Genomic DNA, 15,849 nt, shown 5'->3' with positions numbered 1-15,849 from the left:
TGATGTCCTGGCACCTTTCCCACTGTGTACGCAGCAGGAACCTGAGGCCCAGGAAGGTGACATGGCAGTGAGGACCAGAGCCCATTCTCCTGGCTGGCGCCCGGCCATGCGTCCCCGTCCCTGGAGCCCATCTGTGGAACGGCTCCCCCATCTCATGTCATAACTCTCCCTGAAATCCCCTTTGTTCCAGCCGGGGTGATGATGGTCCCTCAGAGGAAAACCAGGGATGGATTTGAGGAGCACTTTGGGCTGAACTACCTGGGGCACTTCCTGCTCACCAACCTCCTCCTGGACACCATGAAGGAGTCTGGATCTCCTGGTTGCAGCGCAAGGGTGCTGACCGTCTCGTCGGCCACGCATTACACTGGGGAGCTGAACATGGATGACCTGCAGGGCAGGTGGGTGCTCTCGGCCGACCGTCCAGGGGGCTCAAGGTTGCCCGTCAGCCTGGCGAGCCTGACATGGTGACGCGTGGGGCACGGTGCTCAGCATCACAGGAAAACGGTGCACCTCACTGACCAGTGTTTGTTATAAACCTGTCTTACGAGTAATCATAATGACTATTAGCTACTAATTATTTACTATTTTGCACTTAAGCACTTTATCTGTACCCGCCCATGAATACAGCGCAGACATGCTTTTAAGTAAACACTACTATCCTCATTTTACACATGACGAAATCAAAGCATATGCTTTTTAAAAAATATATATGTATATCTTCCTTAATATCACTAGGCAATCAATCACTCAGAGTCAAAATTCTATCCCAGCACAACAGTACAAAACCACTGATTTAGACTCAGCTCTGTTATCAGAATCATTGAAAAGCTCCGTGCAAACATTTTGTCGTGTTCTTTGTTACTGTATCCTCAAACGCATATTTTGTTTTTAGCATTTTTTTTATTGAGGTATAATTGCTATAGCTCAATAATTATGTTTGTATCTCAATATTATAATTGTTATGTAACATTATATATGTTATAACATTATAATGTGGTTATAATTGTTACATAACATGCTATACATATGTAACTATAATTGTTACATAACGTATATGTATAACAAAGTGTTGTAATTATATAATATATGATGTTGTTATATGTAATTATATAATATTATATATTATTATATAATAATATATAATGTTATATAACATTATATGTTATAACATACTGTAATTATAATTGTTATATAATATAACGTGTTATAGTGTAACTATAATTGTTATATATAACCCATATATATAACATTATAGTGTTGTAATTCTAATTATTATATAACATATGTTATAACATAATTGCTATATAACACACATATTACAATGCTTCATTGTTTTAATTGTTATACAGTATAACATTGTATATGTTACAATGTTATAATGTTGTAATTGTTATATAATGTGACCTCATATACGTTGTAACACAATGTTATAATTGCTACATAATATGATATTATGTTAGTGTCAGGTGTACAAGGTGATGATTTGCTACTTGCGTGTGTCCTGAAATAATCACCATAGGAAGTGCACTTAGCAACCATCATCATCAAATCACATGCATCGTATCCTCGGGCAGCTTAGCTGTGTGATGTTATTTTTTTTTTGGTAGAAAAACTGGAAAGACAGAAGTTGGGCACGGAGTGGGTATCAGAAGTAATGACACATTCTCCTTTGCTCGTAATTGCAAGTGCAACCTGCTAACTCCGTGTGGTGCATCCGGGTGACTCCTGCTGGTGTGGGAGGCACCACATTCTTATCTGTGTTTCCCACTATCTCCTCCTTAAGGATACAAGAGTCCGTGAGTGTGAGTGGGGTGCGTGTTTATGTTTGTGTGTGTGCAGCCCTAACTGTGCTTGGAAGGACCTGGATGCTTGGTCGAGCGGGGCTCGCGTTCCAGGAGCAGCTCCGGGATGCGCACTGGGGTGGGCGCCCTCAGCACCCGGGCTTGCGGACACATGGAAGGAAGGTGGTCCAGCTGTGCAGCCCTGGGGGTGCTTTACGGTGTCGCGTTCCTGCACAGCGAGGGGCCAGCTGCCAGGAAAGCAGGGCTGGGGTCTTCCCAGGGTGTTCTCACCCATCTGATAGTCAACCTGGCTCCTGCGTGGATGGCTGGGTTCTGTGCTTGTAGCTGTGGGGTCAGGGAGAACCCTCACTGGGATTTCCCCTTGGGAGCAAGAGGGCGGGAATGCATCTGTGCCCCCTGGGGGCAGGTGGCTCCATGAGGAGGGGCTTGGGGAAGGGGCTGCCCAAGTGCTTGTGTCCCCAGGCAGCCTTGCAGGACCAGCCTGTGCACAGAGGAAGTGAGTGAAGGAAAGACACAAGGGTGGGGGACCGCTGTGCTGCTGAGGGGCTGCTCCTTTGTGATGCCCTAAGGGAGCTCGGGGAAGGTATGTGTGTGCACCAGGGTGCAAGTGCACGTGTGTGAGCATGTGGGCACGCATGTGTGCATGCATGTGAGTGTGGCTGTGCAGTCCTCCGTGCTTTGTGCACGAATGTGTGTGCATGTGTGTGAGTGTGTGTATGAATGTCCTTGCAGCTTTGTATACAAAAAATCAAATAACAGGCACTGAGCTGCATCACTTTCTTTGCTAAATGTTTATTAAAAGATAGTGAGGGGCGCCTGGCTGGCTCAGTCAGTTACGCGTCCAAGTCTTGATTTCAGCTCAGGTCAGGACTTCAGGGTCGTGGGATCGAGTCCTGCATTGGGTTCTGCACTCAGCGGGGGTCTGCTTGCCCCTCTCTCTCTACCCCTCCCGCCCTGCTCTCTCACTCTCTCTAAAATAAATAAATCTTAAAAAATTAAAATAAAAGAGAATGAGATCACTCAGGGTGCCAGTTTTTGGAGTGTGGTCCCCAGGCCAGCAGCATCAGCATCCCCTGAAGAGTTACTAGAAATGCAGATGCTGAGACCGCACCCCAGACCTGCTCAGTCCAAACCCTGGGGGTGGGGAGCCGGGCAGTCAGACTTCTAATAAGCACTCTAGGAGATTCTGATGCACGTTAAAATTTGAGAACCACTTGGGCTTAAAACACTCTGCTTTGCTGCATGAAAAGACTTGGTCCTCGACTTCCACCTGATGTAAACATCGCTGGTGATTAGTGATAATTGCCAAGACTGATTTGCTGGAAATTCATGTTCTTGTAAAGGCTTAAATCACAATATTATAAAGCGTTCCAGAATCCAAGTGGGCTGTTACCCATGAGAAGGTTTGTGTGCTCAGGTAGGCTGTGCCAGAACATTCCTCCACTAGAATACTTCCCCAAAGGAAAAGATGGGCAGAGTCTCTTGAAAATTGTTTGTAATCGCTGAAATTGACTCATGAAGAAATGGATAGCTTTGTCAAAAAAGGAGTTTCATTTTGCAGGAGGAGGGTAAAAGTATCATTTAAGTTAAAAACATATATGTAAATATTTATAGGTATTTTATATGTATGTATGAGAGACAGAGAGATGGGTTGATTTGCTTTAAGGAATTGGCTCACAGATTAGAGGGATTGCCAAATCCAAAATCTGCAATGTAGACCAGCAGGCTAGAGATGCAACTAAGAGTCAGTGTTCCCATCTTGAGCCAAAAAACTGATAATTTGGGCAGAATTTCCAGGCTACACTCCTGAGGCCAAATTCCTTCTTCTTTGGAGGAGAACTCTCTCTTTCCTCTTCGGGCCTTCAACTGATTAGACAAGGCCCACCCACATTTTGGAGTGTGACCTGCTTTGCTCCAAATCTTCTGATTTCAGCGTTAGTCCCATCTAAGAAAATACCTTCCCAGCAATGTCTAGGCTGGTGTCTGACCAGGCCGTTGGGCACCGTAGCGCACTCGGCTCTACCCGCTACCTGCCCTGCAACCCGGCTTGTCCGGGTGCTCAGCCTCCTGCAGCCATCGGCCGCCGGGGACCAAAGAGGTCCTCGATGGGTCTTGTCTGAGCCACCCCAGCTTTGATCATGCCCTGAGGGTGACTGCTCCTGGGGAAGCCCATTGCATCTCCGCTGAGGACAATTCATGCTCTGATTATCTTATGAGCCTCACCTCCTAAAACACGTGGCTGTGTACTAGGATGCCCTGGGTGAGGAAGGACATGGCGCCATGCTGTCTGCCCTCCTCAGCCCCAAAGCAGGCGAGTGCCCCTGTCCTGGTTCCCGTCCTCAGGACAGACGAGGGTGCTTCCAGGTGCAAGGGTAGCAGAACCTCCTGGAACAAGAAATGGCTACTCCAGGTGTCACTAATGAAGATGCTCCTCTGGGTAAAACTGATGAGTGGGTGTCCATGTATCGTGGGGCCTTGTCCACAAAGATCCTCCCCATGGGTTCCTCTCCCCGCAAAACACTTGCTTCTTGGGGCGCCTGAGTGGCTCAGTCCGTTAAGCGTCTGCCTTTGGCTCAGGTCATGATCCCAGGATCCCTGCTTCTCCCTCTCCCTTTGCCTGCAGTTCCCCCCTGCTTGTGCTCTCTCTCTCTCAATTAAATAAAATCTTAAAAAACAAACAAGCTTGCTTCTTAGCGGCTCACATTCAAGGTGGAAGATTTGCTTGTTCTATATTCGCTTCCCCTCTTCTTGCGAAGATGGAACAAATTAACATCCTCTGGAAAGTGCACATTTTCGGGCTGCATACCGAGCAACTTTGATTTCATGCAACAGCTTGTGCTCATTGTGTGGGTGTCCTGGGGCGGCCGTAACAAAGGACCAGAGACTGCGTGGCTTAGAACCACAGGAGTTTTATTCTCTGCCAGTTCTGGAGGCTGGACCTCTGAGATCCAGGCAGGGCCCGGCTGGTGCCTTCCTGAGGCTCTGGCAGAGAATCTGTTCCAGGCTCCTCTCCGGAGTCCAGGTGATGGCCAGCAAATTTTTACACATGCATACCCCCAGCTCTGCCTCCATCCTCACAGGACCATCTTCCCCCTGTGCACCTGCACGTGATCTTCCCTCTGCACATGCCCTTCAGTGCCCAAATTCCTTTTTTTATAAGTTCACCAGTCATATAGGGTTAGAGCCCCATTCTAAAGACGTCACGTTAACTCAGTTGCCCCTCTAAAAACCCTATTTCCATGCAAGGTCGTATTCTGCGATCTTGGGGGTAGGACTCCAACACATCTTTCTTGTGGGGGACACAATTCAATCCATAAGGATCCCTATGCATTGTTCCCAAGGTGACGGATCCTTAATCTGTTCCAGAACTGTTTCTTCCAGGCTGACCTCACTTTGGAGCAATAATCCTTGAGATGTTACAAGCATGTGTGTGCATCCCGGGGAAAATACCTATTTCGGTTTGAGTTTCCCAAACTTTTTTAACTTCGGGGGGAGCTAATCCATCCATCCATTTGTAAGCACATATTCACGGCCTCTTACATGACTGTTTGTGAAACCCCATGCTATGAATAAACTCCCCTGTGCTGATTCAGGTTTTCCCCGAAGCTTTCAAGGATTTACGCGGTGTTCTGGGATGCATCACAGATCACGGACGTGCCCGCAATTGTTCTATCAACAACCGCACCAGACGTTTGCATGGGGGTGGAATTTGCAGTGGTCGCCAACGTCCTGGGCTGTTTTTGCGGAGACACAGAGCCCCTTCTTTGCTCACGCTATTTCCTGAGCCCTTCCTGGCCACCGTATATTTCCATAGTCCTCTGGAATATGAAACGTGGAAAACCAGGGGTCAGGGCAATGCAACATGTGTCCGTCTCACCACGGGAAAGCTTGTATCTGGAGATGAGAGATTATTTGCCTACCAGCAGGTGCCGTTCATCCCTGCTCCCGGAGAGGCTGCTCGTTATCGGACCCAGTGAGCACCCAGGTTCACGGTAGCAGGCAGACGTTCCATCATTGTTGGTCATGCACTTATGCATTAATGACCCAGAAGGGACATAATGCAGCTGATTAATATGACGCGAGCATGACACCCTTGGTTGTGCTGTCTTCTGCACACGCATTTATCGGAGGCCAGTGGACAGATCATGACGGCTAATACTCCCTGCGGATCCGTATAAAAGGAAGCTGTCCGCAAGGCCAGCATGGTAGGCATTGAGCGGTGACTCACACAGGGCACAGCATCCATCAACATAATTAACGAAGACCTCCTTCCTTGTAATAAACTCTCAGCGTCAGCTGGCACTTCACGATCTCCAACTGCAAGGAGAGAATTAAGTTGTATACGATGAGCTGAAAACGTGGGCTGCAAATACCATGAACGATATGTAAATTCAGGGACATGTGTGTTTTGTTGAAATAAGAAAACTCAATAGATTATGTTTTTCAACGGCTCAAGATATTGTCTGATAAATCCCACGGTCCTTTGCACAATTTCTGCATAGTGGGGGGACTTCAGGAAACCCGCTCCTTCTGGAACAGTTAAATTAATACAGAAGGTCCGTGGTTTTCTAGGACGGAGGGGGATGATAATAGTTCTATGAGATATTGATGTTGCAGTATAGGGCAGCTCTGCTGAGAAGGAGGACTGACTGCTGGTGTGGGAGTCGTTAAATAACCCGTGAAACAACATAGAAAGTATATTGATGGATGTGGTGTAGACAGGTGTATGCTGGTCTTGCCAGATCTGATTAAAAGCAGAACTTCCAAGAAAGTCACAAAAAGTACTAAAGTTAGTATATATTTACATATATACTAATATATATATACATATACTAATATACTAATATATACTAATATATACATATACTAATATCTATAATACTAATACTAATACATATACATATACTAATATATATACTAATATACTAATATATATACATGTACTAATATAATACTAATATATATAATGTATGTATATATACACATATACTAAAATATATATATATGTATATATATTAACATTTTCACAATTTACCACCTCTGGAAGCCCAAACCCCCTTTCCTTTGTCTCCTCACCCCTCCCCCATTTACGAAGCATTGTTAAATAGTATATAAACCCAAGTCTAATGGTGTCTTTGGGGTTTTTACTTCTTTTCTATGAAGACCGCCATACATGTAAAGTTAAAAATAAAATTGGCATGATTTCCCTCTGTAAACGTGGCAGTTCTCAGTTTAATTTGCAGCCCTCAGGGACAGAACACAAAAGTATAGGAGAAAAGTTTTTCTGCCCCTCTAAAAGGCTACCACATTACCGTCTCTAACTTTTGTTTCATATCGACCTTCAAATTATTCTTTAAGTCATTACGCCATTAGGTTTTTTATTTATTGAAAATAAAGATCTATGTTTATGGCTTTGGGTTTTACTTTCTGACACCCCTTACTACAAAAGCAATGAAGTAAAAATTCCGTGTAGTACCGAGCCACGCAGCCATTTCCTAAATTAGTTCATTTATCCTCACGCAGTGAGAATAGTAATTTGATTCTGTGTTTCTGCTCCCTTTTATCTGTTAACTTTCAATGTCTTCATTGTTTTCCATGCCAAGTGCCTTTCTAGTCCTTGGGGTTTTATTTAGAAAACCTCAGTGGGGGGATCACGTCCTCCTGTTGATTTGCTCTGATTTCTTCCCATTTCTGCTGTGGATGTTTCTTTATCTGTAAATCCGCCAGGGGAACCTCTCCTGAAATCCCCCTCCTTCTTGGACTTTTTTCCTCCCTCCCGTAGAGAAACATATTCACTTTTTCTCCATTTAGTATTTCTAATGATCTTTGGTTCTTCCTTCTCCGTGCTACCCTATAAAACCGCAGTCATAGACCGCATCGGTTTACGCTGGGGAAATGGGCATATTGATGTTTCTCACCCATTAAGGGCCCGAACCAAGCAATGCTGAGAACGTGGCATTCAAGGCTGGCGTCCCCATGGCCCGAAGCCAAGATGAAACTGGGCATTGAATTCCCTGCACTTAGTCACTCCCCATTTCCTGGAGCCTTCTCCCCTCCCCTACGGGAAGCAGACAGGAGAAATTTGCCAAAAAACAAATCTCTTGACAATAATCGGAGGGTTGCGGCTTGTCTTGCGTCAGGGAGGGAGTTTGGACTCTGAACTGCCCTATATTTTTCTCTGAATCCCTCCCTCCAAAAAAAAAAAAGCCGTGTTTAGAATTCTTTGGGGCAATGCTCCTTGACAAGTTCATCTGGTGACAGTTGCTGACCTGCCCCCCTGCACCGGTCCCCTAAGACAGAGGAACCAGGGGTCCGTTTTGCAGCAAAAATTGGGTGGACTCCCTGTGGGCAAACCTTGGGTTTTGCACATGGGCTCCCATGACAGGGGGATGCACGAAGGCCACACTGTGAGGTCAAGTTTCTGGGGAGAAAAACCTGCTTCCCGGGGAATGGCAGGAGGCAGGACCGAGTCCCTGAGGGCGGCGATGTGCTGGTCACGTGTGGACAGCCAAGCACCCGTGCGTCCGTCACGCAGTGGATCAGAAAAATCTCACCATCAACTTACGAAAAGATCTTGCACATCCTAGGTCGTCGGAGAACTCGCAAATTAAAACAACAGGGAGACCCTACGGCATGCCTGTGAGTGGCCGAAATCTGGGACGCCGGCAGCACCGCGTGCTGGTGGGCAAGCGCGGGAAGAGACAGGAGCTCTCCTCCGCCCCCGGCGGGAATACAAAATGGCTCGGTCACTTGGGAGGACAGTTGGGCGGTTTCTTACAGAACCACACATGCCCTCATCATGCGGTTCCGAAATCACGCTCCTCGCGGTTCACCCAGAGGAGCTGCGAACGCGCCCACACGGAAACCTGCCCACGGATGTTTCTAGCAGCGTGATTCCTGATTGCCGAAACTTGGAGGCAACCGAGCTGTCCTTCAGCAGGTGGATAGATAAAGACAGTGCAAAGATGGGTGTCGCCAGGGGTTGGGGGAGGGAGGGATGAGCAGGTGGGGCACGGAGCGTTTTTAGGACAGTGAATCTACTCTGTATGCAGACATAGTGGTGCATACATGTGATTGTACATTTGCCCAAATCCATAGAATGTGCACCCCCAAGAATAAACTCTAATGCACATTAAGCTATGCATCTGGGTGGTGATGTTGTGTGGCCGCGGGCTCATCACGTGCACCAAATGCACCGTCTGGTGGGGATGCTGACGATGGGGGGAGAGGCAGGGAGGGGTGCACGGGAAATCTGCACCTGCCTGTTAACGGCCTTGTGAACCTAAAACTGCTCTAAAAACATAAATTCTATTTAAAAACACTATGATGACGATCCTAGCACTTTATGAAGCTACGAGGATCGCAATGTTGACACATTTACGTAGACACAAATGTGCGTGTCTGTGTAGTTACGGTGAAACTTAACTACAGGCTTCCCTGTTGAAAAACGAATAGAAACTAAAAGTCACCTGCAGGTAGGTCCTACTTCTCCCAAGCTTTCCGAGCGGGGCTCTGGGCGCTGTTTTCATCTTCACGTTAAAGGTGGGCGGGGAGAATCGCCCCATCCTTACAACCGGTGAAATGGTTGACGTTCCGTTCCTTTTCTGCACATCGTGTCAGGGGCCCGCACAACACCCGGGCGATGAAGCCCCGTGGTTGTCGTGCAAACTACAAAAACCCTCATGTGCACGGGGAGTGGACATCAAACCTCAGGATACCCCCAGGGGCAGACAGCAGGTGGGAGGCCATGGACACTGCAGGTGAGGGACACGGGCAGGTAGGGACCCAGGCAGATAAGGGACCTGGACAGGTGAGCGACCTGGGCAGTTGAGGAACCCTACAGGTGAGGGACCTGGGCAGGTGAGGAACCCTGCAAGTGAGGAACCCTGCAGGTGGGGGACCCTACATGTGAGGGACCCTGCAGCTGAGGGACCCGGGCAGGTAGGGACCTAGGCAGATAAGGGACCTGGACAGGTGAGCAACCTGGGCAGGTGAGGAACCCTACAGGTGAGGGACCCTGCAGCTGAGCGGCCTGGGCAGGTAGGGACCTGGGCAGGTAGAGACCCAGGTAGGTAGGGACCTCCGCAGGTAGAAACCCGGGCAGGTGAGGGACCTGGGCAGGTAGAGACCCAGGTAGGTAGGGACCCAGGCAAGTAGAGACCCGGGCAGGTCAGGGACCCGGGCAGGTGCTGGACCCAGAGAGGTAGGAACCCAGGCAGGTAGGGACCTCAGCAGGTAGACACCCAGGCAGGTGAGGGACCCAGGAGGTAGAGACCCGGGCAGGTGAAGGACCCAGGTAGGTAGGGACCTCGGCAGGTAGAGACCCGGACAGATAGGGATCTGGGCAGGCAAGGGACCCGTGCAGGTGAGGGACCCGGGAAGGTGAAGGACTGGGGCAGGTGCAGGACCCCGGCAGGTGAGGGACCCAGACAGGTAGGGATCCGGTCAGGTAGGAACCTTGCAGGTGAGGGACCTGGACAGGTGAAGGACCCTGGCAGGTGAGGGACCCGGGCAGGTGAAGGACCCGGGTGGGTAGGGACCCGGGCAGGTGCAGGACCCCAGCAGGTGAGGGACCCAGACAGGTAGGGCCCCGGGCAGGTAGGGACCATGCAGGTGAGGGACCCGGACAGGTGAGGAAAGCATCGGTGTCTGATGCATGTCCGTCTTTGCTTCCACAGCCGCTGCTACTCTCCGCACGGCGCCTATGCCCAAAGCAAGCTGGCCCTTGTCCTGTTCACGTACCACATGCAGAGGCTGCTGGCCGCCCAGGGGAGCCCCGTGACCGCCAACGTGGTCGACCCTGGGGTGGTCAACACGGACCTCTACAAACACGTCTTCTGGGGCACACGTCTCATCAAGAAGCTCTTCGGCTGGTGGTTTTTCAAGGTAAGCCTCCCGCGCTGCTCGGCTGTGCCCGCTTCTGAGGTCCCCGGCCCCACGGGCAGGCGGCCACCTCGAGGCCACTTAATACGCCGTTGGGCCAGCAGTCCGAAGCGTGAGCATCCCGGCGTCCCGGTCGCTGACGTCGGAAGCCAGCAGCCTGGCCTCCCCGTGTGTGTATTCGAGCATTTGTTGGTGTTTTTTTCTGCGAAGGAGAAAGTAGACTTGGGGACCGAGGACAGGGCTCAGCTCTGTGCCACTACCAGAGATTCCCACGTCACGCACGTGTTTCTGAATCAAAGTGTGGTTGATTGCAGAATGCAGTTCCTTCAAGGAAGACCCGTTGCCTGGGTTCTGCTTCTCGAGTCCCGGCGACCTTTGCTTTCTGCAAGGGCGTGGGAAGGGCACCGTCTTGCCCTCAGCCTCCCAAAGTGAGAGCGTGTGTGTTTTTGGCTCTGCTTTCCCCCTGGTTTGGGGATTTGGACGTGCTTTGCTGTGTCTATAAGGAGCCTGGTCTGACTGCATCCCTCAGCATCCCTACCAGGAGGACGCAGGCTGCTGCTAGTTTGCCAACACGGAGCCGCACAAAAGGCTCCTTGCAGGACTCGTGTGGTCCTCCCAGATGTCCCGGGCGTCCCACGGGGTGATGGCAGAGGTTTTGCTCAAAGACGAGACACTCCCATTGTGGGAGAAGCGCATGAGCAGGGGACACGCGGGGCCAAGGCCGGCAAGTACATCCTGCAGAGACACAGAGGGTCCCTGACGTGCACCTGCCCCCACGCAGATAGTTTGTCTTCTGCACAATGTGGAAACGAGGCATTACAAGCCACCCCGAATCCCACCCGTTGGAGCTCCCTGGTGCTTCTGATTTGACCTTCATCCTTCCCAATCCGTGTTCCCCCAGGTGGAGTGAGGGCCAGGGATGATCATCTGGGCATCTCCGTTTCTGTATCCAGCTTCCTTTTTGCGACAATGCAGATTGTTGTCCCTTTCCCCCCATAAATGCAATAACCATAACAAAAATTAACGTCCAGCCCATCTCTGTCTAAGACACAAGCTGCCCAAAACGCCCTTGTACACACATTTTACCCCCAAGTAGCCCAACGTGGTGCACGCACACCCTTGTAATTTCAGAGGTGGACACTTTGCTGTTTCTGGGATTATTTCTTTAGAATAACTTCTCCAAAACAGAGATTCACCCACAGGATAGGCACTTTTAAAATCTCGTATCCCCAACCCTTTTCTCTTGATATTTTTTCTCTTCTTCTTTTTTTTTTTTATTATTATGTTGTGTTAATCACCATACATTACATCATTAGTCTCTTGATATTTTTATATTTCGTGCTTGGATATGTGGTCACATTTAAATTTGCCCCCTTTTTTTTTTTTTTTAATGGTCAGTGAGATCCCGTGTTTACTGCACAGGAATCCTGCTTCTTAGAACAATTCCTTGTTCATTTGCTGCCGTCCTGTTTCTATGGGGGAATGCTGGCCCAGCTGTGGGACCCGGGCACATCGTCCGGCTTCCAGGGTCTTGGCGAGGGGACGGTATTGATTTTCTCCTTGCAGCGGGTTCGCAAAGATTAGAAATGACGCGGTCCAGAGTCATGGAGGGCGGGATAGCGTTTGCTGTGAATTCCCCACCTCTGGGCTCTCCACTCACCAGCATTTTGGGGCCAGCACCGGAACCCAGATTCTGGCAAATGGGAATGATCATGTGCAACGGGGCGCCGGCATCTGGCTGCCACCGGATGTAATTACATCTGCAAGACCAGGGGATCCTTCCTCCGTGCCAGAGCTCCCCTCTTCGGCTCTGCTTAAAATCCAAATCCTCTTTACGGACATGACTTTTTCAATGAATTCCTTTTGCACTTCCTTTCCCCCCCCCCCCCCCCCCCCCATGGGGAGCTGCTGGCTCCGAAAAAAAAAAAAAATCTATATAATTAGGGATATTTAACCATGTATGTTGTGTTGCACATCTCCCCGCCCCCGAATTTCTTGTCACTTAAGGTCTCCGATGGGGTACTTTGAGCCAAAATCTAGTCACAGGCGTTAAAATTGGTCGTCAGTTCTCTCAAGAGGTTGAGTTTCGTTCTGTTGTGTTGTTGAGACTTCCCCAGGTTCCTGGGCTGAAGTCCTGTTTAGAAATACCCCCGCCGCCGGTGTTTTTACTTGTTAGAACGGGATCTGTCGTCAGTCTGGATGGTGTTTGCAGGGACTGATGCTGGTCCATCTGTCCAAAAGCCCATCCTTCTCTACTGATCCTGGAGGCGAAGGGCTCTCCTTTTCTAAATACCTGCATGTTCCTGTCTGTTCTGAACTCACCCTTCTGCTCTGGCGATGCCTCCCCCACCCCCATGGCTTCGTTTTCTTAGCTTCCTTCTCTCTTTGCCCTGATTATTCCCCCCCCCCCCCCCCCCCCCCCCCCCCCGTCAACTTTTAGATGATTTGCAATTTGAAGATAACACAGTTGATGATGAGGGTATATACGTTTATTCATCCAATCTCTCTGTGTTTCTACATTTAGGCTGTTGCCAGCTTTTTAGAATAGAATAGAACAGAGAGAAATAGAATAGAATAGAGTGGAATAGGATAGAGTAGAACAAGATAGAATAAGACAGAATAGGATAGCATAGGATAGGGTAAGAAGTAATAAGGTAGAATAGCATAGGATAGGATAAGAAAGAATGAGATGGTGATTAACATAACATAATAAAAAAAAGAAATTAACTGAATTAACAAATCAAGTGAAAAAAGAAAGAAAGAATGAGAGAGTAAAATAGGCTAGGCTAGGATAGAATAGAGTTGAATAAGAAAGAATAACAGGATAGGATAGAATAGGATGAGATAGAATAGAGTAAAATAGAATAGTACAGAGTAGATTCGAATAGAATAGAATAGAATAATATAGAATAGGATAGGATAGACTAACAAAGGATAAAATAGAATAAGACAGAATAGAATAAGATAGAATAGGATAGGATAGACTAACAAAGGATAAAATAGAATAAGACAGAATAGAATAAGATAGAATAGAGTAGAATAGAAAGAATAGGTTAGGGTGGAATAAGATAGAATAGAGTAGAATAGAGTAGAGTAGAATAGAATAAGACAGAATAATAGAAAAAAAGACAGAAGAATAGAATAGAATAGGATAGAATAAGAAATAATAGAATAAGAATAGGATAGGATAGGCTAGAATAAGATAGAATAGAGTAGAATAGAGTAGAGTAGAATAGAATAAGACAGAATAATAGAAAAAAAAAGAAGAATAGAATAGAATAGAACAGGATAGAATAAGAAAGAATAGAATAAGAATAGGATAGGACAGGCTGGAATAAGATAGGATAGAGTAGAATAGAGTAGAGTAGAATAGAGTAGACTAGAATAAGATAAAATAGAATAGGATAGGATAACCATCAGAACAAAACTTAATTGGGAGGCATTTCTAACTTAATTTAGTGTGGGGACATTGAGATTTCACAGAGTGATATTTTTTGTCTGAGAATAAGTTGTCTTTCCTTTCACTTGTTTCTTTCTTGGTGCTTGCAATTTTGTGACTTATAATAAAAATATATGTTTGGTCTTAGTCCTGTTTCTGGCAGAGAGCTCCTAAAATCCTTGGAATTTCCGGTGAGGAGAGTGATGGAGGTTTCTTTTGTTATGTGAATGAGGTGGCTTTTGGAAAGCCCCCAAGGATGGGGCTGGTTGCCAGGGGAACCAACCACGTGATTAGAAGCTTGGCACTTTCTGCCCCACCCCTTGACCTCTAGGGAGAGGAGAGGCGCTGGAGGTTGAATCAATCCCTAGTGGCCAATGATTTAATCCATCATGCCTCTGCAATATAGTCTCCCTTGCTAGAAAATGAAAAGGACAGGGTTCGAAGAGCTTCTGGGTTTGGGAACACATAGGGGTTTGGGGAGAGGGGTGCACCTGGTGAGACCATGGAAGCTCCACGCCCTTCCCCCCACACCTGGCCCCATACATCACTTCATCTGGCTGTTCCTGAGCTACAGCCTTTCATAATAAACCCGTGATCTAGTGAGTAACACGTTTCCTTGGGCTCTGTGAGTCGGTATAGCAGATTATTGGAACCCGAGGAGGAGGTCCTGGGAACGTCCGATCTGTAGCTGGTGGGTCAGAACCACGGGTGTCAACCTGGATTTGTGATTGGCGTCTGACCCAGGGGGTGAAGGGCCGTCTCGTAGGGCTGATCCCTGGGGGATCTGACGCCATGTCCAGGTGGTGAGAGAGCAGAAGGGAAACTGAGGACAAAGCAGAAGCTGACACCCCACAACACCCCCCATGGGATATATGTGACATTCCTTGGGCACTCCCGGCTGCCCTAAAGGAAAAACAAATAGTTAATTTACAGAGATCACAATCCTGCAAGAGACGAGTCTCCCTCAGTTTACTTACAAAAGCCTTAGCAATAGCTTCCAGAAGGGAATGTAAATACAATTAAATGTCCTTATAACCTGCGGTCCATTGGCAGATACTTGAAGCAGGCAGAGGGTAGTGATCCTCCAGGAAGCTCCCAACTATCTTGCTGTTAATGCCTGGCTAGAGGGGGAAACGACCTTAAGTTGACATGGCCAGACCTCTGATATCCTGTAAGTCTTCCTTAACATATGAAAATCCTTTTGAAACCTTCCTTTTTCCTTACCACTCCCAACCCCATGCATATAATCAGCCACTCCTCACAACCCCGGGGCAGAAGCTCTTCCTGCCCAAGGGTCCTGTCCCTGTGCTTAATAAACCACCGTTTTGCACCAAAGAATCTCAAGAATTCTTTCTTGGTCGTTGGCTCCGGACCTCACCCCACTGAACCTCACTTATATTCCAAAACCCCATCACAGGTAGATAGGTCAGAACTGAGTTGGATTATAGGACACCCAGATGGTGTCTGCAAATTGCTTGGCGGTGTGGGGAGTAACCCCATATCTTGGAATTGGTGACCAGAATCCTAATGCTTTTCAGGGGTATTTTATTAATTCTCAGTAAATGCCCATACCTTTCCTATTGCATTTATTCCTAATTGTTTTATGAACTTTTGATGTTTGTTTCTGTTGCGAATAGGTTTTATTAAAAATACTGCAAACCGTGAGGGGCGCCTGGGTGGCTCAGTTGGTTAAGCGACTGCCTTCGGCTCAGGTCATGGTCCTGG

At 47.9% G+C, this 15,849-nt stretch overlaps 1 protein-coding gene across 1 annotated transcript in view; it reads left to right on the top strand.

The window, feature by feature from the left end:
* Nucleotides 1-15,849, top strand: part of DHRSX (dehydrogenase/reductase X-linked) — a 126,084-nt gene that overhangs the window by 93,420 nt on the left and 16,815 nt on the right. Inside the window, exons 4-5 of the mRNA XM_032391215.1 lie at nucleotides 191-398; nucleotides 10,481-10,688. Of these exons, the coding sequence (XP_032247106.1) occupies nucleotides 191-398; nucleotides 10,481-10,688 (416 nt within the window). The remainder of the gene's footprint in view (nucleotides 1-190; nucleotides 399-10,480; nucleotides 10,689-15,849) is intronic.

This window comes from Phoca vitulina, unplaced genomic scaffold, assembly GCF_004348235.1.
Source record: "Phoca vitulina isolate PV1807 unplaced genomic scaffold, GSC_HSeal_1.0 scaffold60, whole genome shotgun sequence".
NCBI lineage: Eukaryota > Metazoa > Chordata > Mammalia > Carnivora > Phocidae > Phoca > Phoca vitulina.
The sequence above is the reverse complement of the archived record's forward strand: the minus strand, read 5'-3'. Positions and strand labels throughout refer to the sequence as shown.